This window comes from Pollicipes pollicipes, unplaced genomic scaffold (assembly GCF_011947565.3).
Source record: "Pollicipes pollicipes isolate AB1234 unplaced genomic scaffold, Ppol_2.1 Scaffold_3216;HRSCAF=3773_pilon_pilon_pilon, whole genome shotgun sequence".
NCBI lineage: Eukaryota > Metazoa > Arthropoda > Thecostraca > Pollicipedomorpha > Pollicipedidae > Pollicipes > Pollicipes pollicipes.
In genome coordinates, this window is record NW_023596251.1 from 6005012 (window position 1) to 6012955 (window position 7944).

General features: G+C 47.8%; 1 protein-coding gene across 1 annotated transcript in view; it reads left to right on the plus strand.

Moving 5' to 3' along the window:
• The window catches only part of LOC119090964 (regulator of G-protein signaling 7), a gene marked incomplete at its 3' end in the record, with an annotated part of 85792 nt that extends 78084 nt beyond the window's left edge, over nucleotides 1–7708 (plus strand). Inside the window, 1 exon segment of the mRNA XM_037213688.1 lies at nucleotides 7553–7708. Within this exon segment, the coding sequence (XP_037069583.1) occupies nucleotides 7553–7708 (156 nt within the window).
• Nucleotides 7709–7944: the final 236 nt, after the last annotated feature.

The window sequence follows — 7944 nt, forward strand, 5'->3', positions numbered from 1 at the left end:
GAAATCTGTTTCGCATAATTTAAAATGATCGCTGACTATCTTGACATTCATGCAGTACGCTACGATCGGAACCTTTGCATTGCATCGGAAGAGGGGCTTGGTACGCCGCGGCCCATCACTCGCCTGTAACGCGGCAACACGCTCCGTGTGTCCTCTATTGCGCATCGCCGTTGTGTAGACTCGCTGACACCGTTATGGCTTATGGCCTGCGCCCGGCTCCGAGTCTGCGGAATCGACTCTGACTCACCGCTCACCGCACATGGAGTGGACTCTGACTCTGACTCAGTTCACTATTGGCTCTGGCTCAGCTGGTGGCATTGAACACGACTACGGGGTCAAATTGATCAATGGAACATGCGCCTATATTAAAGTCACTTATGTATTCATCTGCACATAAAGGCGCTGAAAGGAACAACACCATAACGTCGATTCCGATCGTTTTGTTTTCCGAAAATGCATCTGTCGCTGGATCATGTCTCATGTCATTGAGCATGTTAGCCGGTTGTAACCGGTAAACATGCCCTGCTCACCCACTTGCTGGCTCCAGCTCACTGGTCCGTTTTCCGTACCCATTCCAAATGTGGCCTTCTCCGGAGTCGATTCCGGCCGCTCGCGGAGTCCGGCGCACGCCTGATGGCTTCAATGTCTGGCACCACATATGGGCAGCGGCGGCCAGGGCCGGTCCTGTCGAGCGGCACTGGAAAATGCGTTAGGGATGAGGAATAGAAAATATAGAAGGTAGCAGCCCGCTTGATAAGGACTAAAAATAATAGCCTGCTTGGTGAGGACTACAAATACCGACATGTAGCTGGCAGGCTCAGGCCTTCGCGCGGCTCATGATGGCAGCGGTGCGAGTCTTGCTTGTGCGGCTCTCACGGGCTGGAGCCCCACGAGCACATTACGGGACAAGCATGGGGGGGGGGGGGGGTAACTCACTCACGAACCCCATTCGGCTGATGGCACCAATGAATCAAAAAGCAAATGACGTCGTCAACGATGGCGGTCATGCTCGTGCTGGGGGAGTGGGCTGCGTGCCAAACAGCCAGGAGATAGGCACTTGGTTCAAAGCCGTTATCGAGTGGTGCTATGCTCGGCAGATTTGGGAGGCCGATCGCCTCGATGTGTTGGATGCCGATTGGTCAGCTTGCAAGCAGGCCGGAGCCGAGAGAAAGGTTTCCGGTGTTTTCATACGGCTGCTAAGGAGCCGCATGTCGGCTTCGTCAGACTCACTAGAAGCCCATACTTAAATGCCGTTCGGGCAGGACCGCCCCTGATCGCCGCAGCTCGACAACATGCAGTCTGCATGCTCGATGGGCTCCGTGTAGCGCTTACTGACACAGTCCTCTCCCGCAATCAGTTCCACAAGCTCCACAAAGAAGTGAGTACATCGTAGTGTGTAGCGCCGCCCCGTGGTGCAGCCGGGCACCGGGGCGCGCGGCCTCAGTTGCCGTCGGCGATTGAGAACGCGCGGTCGATCCGCTCCGCCCGCGAGGTTTAACAGGAAAACCTTCCGGTAGGTTGCGTGTTCGGTTGCCATGGCAACGCCATTGGCGGGCCGCTAACTGTGCGCGGTCCAGGCTTTCGTGCTGGTGACAACATCCCCGGAGGGGGAGATGTTGCCACGTTTCTCGAGGTTGTCATGGCAACGGGTCATGATAAACTGGCGACCTGCGCGGTGAGGTCAAGCATGGCACGACTGCGGAATGTGCAGACCTGCCTACTTCGCTCCAGGCACCACGGTGGTTGAGAGTGGTTATTGAACTGTAGGGGCACGTGGCTAGGGTATTTTTTGACGCGTCGTTCGCCGAACGAAATTTTGGCGCGGAGAGCGAGATAGTCAAGACTGCGAGAAAGTTCTGCAACATCTCAAACTGTTTTCGGCTTTTGACTTCCGTCATATAGTGCGATCCTGGATGGAACAGGTCATCTGGGTAAAGATGTAGCGCTGTGTCCGCGACGAAATCGCCTCCTTCGTCAAGAACTCTGCGGCGCGCAGATAAACAGACTTGTCCCTCGCGCATGTTTTCTAAATGACACCTGTGTGATGAGTGCACGCAATAACCAACGCCCCGTGCAACCCCGCTTGTGCATGGTGCACTGTAATGCGGTCGTGGCTTTATGGACGTGAGCTACGATTTTTCACCGATAGCCTTAGGCTCCTGGCTGGAAGCACGGCTGCACATTACGTACAGTACATAGTGCACATTACGCACAGTACATAGTGCACATTACGCACAGTGCATAGTGCACATTACGCATAGTGCCGTTAAACACAAATCGCCAGAATTAGCTGATAGCGAAATGCGAATGCGCTACGTGTGGGGATGTTGAGTTGACGGGGTTTGCAGTGAAAGGGACACAGCACAGCGAAGACGGCAAGGAACGGTATGTTGTCTGCTATTGTTGTGCAATGTATGCAGTTCTTGCATCGCATAAGATGATATTGCCTCCACTGTGTCACACCCGCCGGTTGCAAAACCTTTCATAACTGTCAGCAGTATTACACGCAAACCAAATGAATTTAAGGGCTTTAAACATGTTTGGAAATAAACGGCACCTCATGGGTGCGAATAGCTCCCAAATGTGTGACGACGCGATGCATTTAAGTCGGCACAGAACTAAGTACCATTTCCGAAAATAGCCCCCCGCCCCCCCCTCCCCCCCCCCCACCACTGGTGGACTAAAGCAGGTGACAACTTGCCACTGAAAACCCTTTGTTGGTGTAGATGATTCATTCCGTACAAAAAACTGTCGATGGCGGGATTTGTAAATTTGTGACGTGCACTAATGTTGAGGGATGCTGGTTTGAATTTGTGAATGTTTTGCACCATACCTGATCGGATTGGCGAGAAGGCTGCTTGCGAGGAACGTGGATGATTATTGGGTTTGCACCACTGCGGTGCACAGACCACTATTTGCCACGTACTTAGGCCCAGACTTCTGAGCGGATCGAAACAGCCACAGTCCGTAATTTGATTTGAAATGGTAAATCCGTAATACGTGTGCTGAAAAATGGGGAGGCGGCGCTGCTTCATTTGTCGTTAGCGTATTCTAGCTTTGTTTAAAGCTTAACATACATGTACTTGTTTCTGGCTTTATTTGAGGTAATATGCCTAGCAAAGCTTATGCGGTGGGCTCTTTGAAAACATCCGCCATCTTTTTATAAGGCTGACTTCCGCTGGCCTCGCACCGGAGGCGCATGCCAGCCGTCCAGGAAATGTTATCGATTGTCTGAGCCCGGCTACTCGGACGTCTTCGCTGCTGGAGGTCAGTGCGGCGCTGCCAGGGTGTGCTCGTCATCAATACCGTCCGTTCGGCTGACGGGCTCCACACTGGCGGCCGGTTGTGACGTCAGTGACGTCAGCCCGACACTGGCAGCCGGTTGGTCAGCTGACGGGTGTCGAACGCTGAGGAGAAGTCGTTTGTTGGCCGCGAATCGTTCTGGGATGGCCAGGCTCGCGCATTAGCCGCCCGTCTTTCTCGTCCTGTTTTGACCGTACAAATTTACCCTTTTTTCATTAAGTTGTTGAGATAGCCTGCGTGATTGGCAGGGGAGGAGTAAAATTTTATTTTATTGTGTTTACTAGCTGATGGTACCAATCACCAAATGTCATAATGGAAACAGGGACTAATCTCTCGACGCAACTAAGCTAAATCGGTATTTTCTTTTCATTCGGTGATGACCTGAAATCCCTGTGTGGGCAAATAATAGTGTGGAAAACGAGACGAACGTGTGAACAAAAAAAGGTCATCCTTCAATGTTCGAGCTGCTGTCACCATTGATCTATAGACTTACGGACGTCTCCGAGTGTTTTGCGATCAGGGTCATGGTAGACACTTTTTTCATAGCAACTGCACATACATTCTGTTTACTATTGGTCGCAAATCGCACATCATGACGCGTCGAAACTCCCCAAGCAGTTGATGGAGAGGCACGAAGCTGATCTAGACGGACCGTGGCTCTGCTCAAGGCCGTGGAAGCCGCCACGTAACGCAACTGTCTGGAAACCTGCCACGTAACGCAACTGTCTGGAAGCACGGTGCAGTGCAGAGCCGCGTGTCGCTTCGCGTCACCACGTCGCGGTCGTGGCCTGAAGAAGTGACAGAAACACCGCTGTATTGAAATGGGTTGTGCCTTCAAAACTACTACGATGAACAAAATTTTGTGTTTTAAATAGCAGCTTTTTCACCAACAAGAGATGCAAAGCGGTGGAAGTGTTGTGTTTATGTGTTTTTTTAACCTCTGTCATTGGCAAAAATGGCAGCTTTTCATCGTAACACTACCAAGCTACCAATACCGCTACAACACGCTTGGTTCTCACAGAACCCATGCAGAAGTTAAACCCCTCCAAAACGAGCTCGATGTAAAGAGAGTCACTGGCAAAGAAAACTAAAGATGCCATATGAGGTAGAGAATGGTGCGACTTTTGGTAATGGGAGCGTCACACTTTTTACATTTTTCACTTATTGTTAAATCAGACACGTTCAATTTCATCGTGAATACCACCTTTCTCGAAATGCTTCTTAATAACGCAGAATTTTCATTTGAATTAGCCACTCCGCCGACGGGAGAAATCTCATTGGACCAGTACTTACCACTATGAAAGTAATACTTTTTAGTTAACTGACTACTTCAACGTGGGTGCTCTGCAATGTTTGAAACGTAAGAATTCGTCAGAATGCATGCGTAATGAATGCTATGTTAGCTTGAAACACAATTGAAGGAAATAGGAGTATAGAAATGAGGCTATCGCCACGAGAATTCGACGAAATGCTGTATTATCGCTTTAGTTTATCCACTATAGCGTTAATCTCAGTGACTCCTTCCGAGGCGTACTTTAGCTTTGGGAAACAAGGGCATTGCGTGGTCACTGGCTTAAACTTCAATAAATGCGATCCTCGGTGAATGACCCTCGCTACCCGATAAGCCAACCATGAACGGTTATTTGGACTGTCGCCATTCACACCAGCAAGGGGAAACTGTCAAGCCCGCAGGCCGCCATTGCGCGTTAAAACAGCTGAAAAGTGCTGAAAGTGACACCCAGCCCGTAACATCTGACAACGTCCCCTGGTAGATTAACGGATCATGAAATTCTGTCGCGGTCATGACGACGACAGTTGCGACAGGTGTTTTCGTCGCCGACTAGGTCCACACTCTAAAGCTATCAAGAAAAAAAGTGTAAAAAAGTACAAAAAGTGCTGTGAAAAAACGTTGGCAGTGTCATTTGGACTAAACAATTATTAAAATTGCTATATTAATTACGTGTTGCTGTTGTCACAGAGTTACTGACAAGTGTTTTTACTATACGTTGCTGGTACTGAGGTCTCGCCAGCGTACAGTCTTAAAGTATGCCCGAAACGGGGAACACAGCCTTTAATTTCAACAAGTGGCACAATCCCTTGAACAAAAGATGCATCACCAGTACTGCAGCCTTTGTACAAATTATGTACATGCGATTTTCTATACGACTCTCACCAGGAAGTAATTCACTCCCGTTGATAGAACCTGTGGTTCAGAACTTTATTTGCCATTTATGTGCGATGGTAGGAACGTCAACAGGCTCCTAGTCCGCTAGAGCTATGGTAATTTTAATATAAATACATATAATATATATAATATAATATAGAAACTAAAAACGCTAGAGCTAAAAAAAGAGCTAATGCTTCTAGTCGGCTAGAGCAACTATTTATGCTGGCAATTGTGTGTGAGGGCATTATATATATATATATATATATATATATATATATATATATAATATATAGAATATATAATAATAATAATATATATCATAAGAAGCCCACACACAATCATAAAAGTTGTTCGATATATAATATATATATATATAATATATATATATATAGAAGATATAATATATTATCTATTGATAAATATATCCTGATCAGATCTCATCTATATATATCTCATCATTAGATATATCTATCTATATCTCTCTCTCTCTCTCTCTCTCTTCTCTCTCTCCTCTCTCTCTCTCTCTCTCTCTCTCTATCTCTATCTCTCTCTCTCTCTCTTCTCTTCTCCTCTTCTCTTCTCTCTCTCTCTCTCTCTCTCTCTCTCAAGGGAAAATTCTCCCCTAACTCTGCAGCATTTAGCGTGTAACTTTGGATACTATTGATATATGCATGACAGCAATATGACGGCAAATGGGTATTCCACAGAAAAATGTCTTCAGCATGTTTCTTTGCAAAGTTCACGTCTCATTGAATTTACTATATCATTCCATGCGATGTTAAATCCAATCGCAGTCGGTCCTTTGGCACGCATCGATGTCCCCGGATTTTGTCGCGGTGAAGCACGGCTTCCATTAGTTCATCAAAGAGATTGGCACATCGAACCTTTTAGAGCCATTGATGGCTTGATGGTGTCCTGTTTGCCATGTCCGTCTGCTGACATTGCCGGAGTGTTCATCACGTTAGCAAGTGCCGACGATGGACGACGCGCACGCAAGGCTCTTTGGCAGGGGGCATTGTCACTTGACCTCCGCAGCCGTTTATCGCACCTGACCAACGGCTGCGTGACGCCGAAGGCTGGATCACGTGGTCTGACTATGGACCACCGTAGCTTAAGAGGCTGTGTCACATGGTCCGAGCTGTACTTACCCTGCACGTGCCGCGAATGAGTCACCAGAGCTGCCGGGAAGTAGTGTAAGCCCTTGTCTCCAAGACCATCGGCACCCGCGTGTAATCAAGCTGCTGCGTATTTGCACGCAGTTTTTCTCATCCATAGTACTCACGCGCCGTCGGTCAAAGGACACCCAAATACCCGTCCCGTGCAGAAAGAAAGCAGTCCCAGCTGAAAGTTTGGCTAGTAAATGAGGCCTGCGGGTGAAAAAACTGTAGACGTCCGAGCGCTTCTGAACCTATTCAACCTACGAACACCTAAACATGTCCTTTAAAAGACAAGTAAACAATACGCAGTGGTGATTGATTGACACTACACGTATGTGACAAAATAAGCGTGTTATCTGTGCCAAAGTAGCCGCTTTTGGGAATGTTTTAAAATTTTGCAAGGCAAGCCACAATGCTTGAACAAACAAGTCCAGAGCAAAATGGCGTGGTTGAAATTATTGCACCGCTTTCTTACGCATGCAGGTTTTTTATGTTATTTTATTGGAGTAAACGGCATTACGTATATGGACTAACCAAGAAATTGTCTATGAAATGATAAAAGGCTGAAGCATAATGAATAAAAACAGTGGAAATACTTCTATGTAAGTTCAGATTATTGACATAAGTAACCATAAATTGAAAACTAATCAGGAAACGCAGCATATTTTTCTCAGAAATGACGAGAAAAAAATTCGGAGCCGTCCCAGCATGGGCTGCTGAGCTCATTTTCCTGCTCAGCACTGGTTCACTATTTCCACGATTGCACATATTTCAGAACTAACGCTATGGCTGCCATGACCAGTAATCTTTGTTGGACAAAGAGCACCAGCCGTTTGTGTTCAGCGCAGGGCGATGCCTGAACCTCCAGCCGTTATTTGCCATACGGTAAAATCCTCTGACAAAAGACGTCGCCTTTTCATCACAGATTTTTCACCTTCGGGGCGGCTGGAAAGAAGAAGATTTCGACAGTGACTCCTCCCAACGTGAGCCAATTGGTCGTCAGCTCGGGGCGGCTGAGCGGAGATGACCAATCAGCAGGCGGAGCGCCGGGGCCACGTCCCGACTGCGACCCCCCCTACAGGTACATGTCACCCCGGAATGCTTTCCGTTTGGCATGCTTTGAAATTGCTTTGTTTGGAGGCTTCCAGGCCTTTTTGTTTTGGAGGAGAACTGCCGAAAAGTGAGCTGATGGGTGGAGTTCATGTTATATGTGCTCGTAGAACTGAATTCACGCTTCTGTTTATGCCAGTCTAAAGTAGTGATCGAAGCGCACTGATTGCGCAAGCGCTTTCAAAATAAAGCTATTTTCATTTTCCC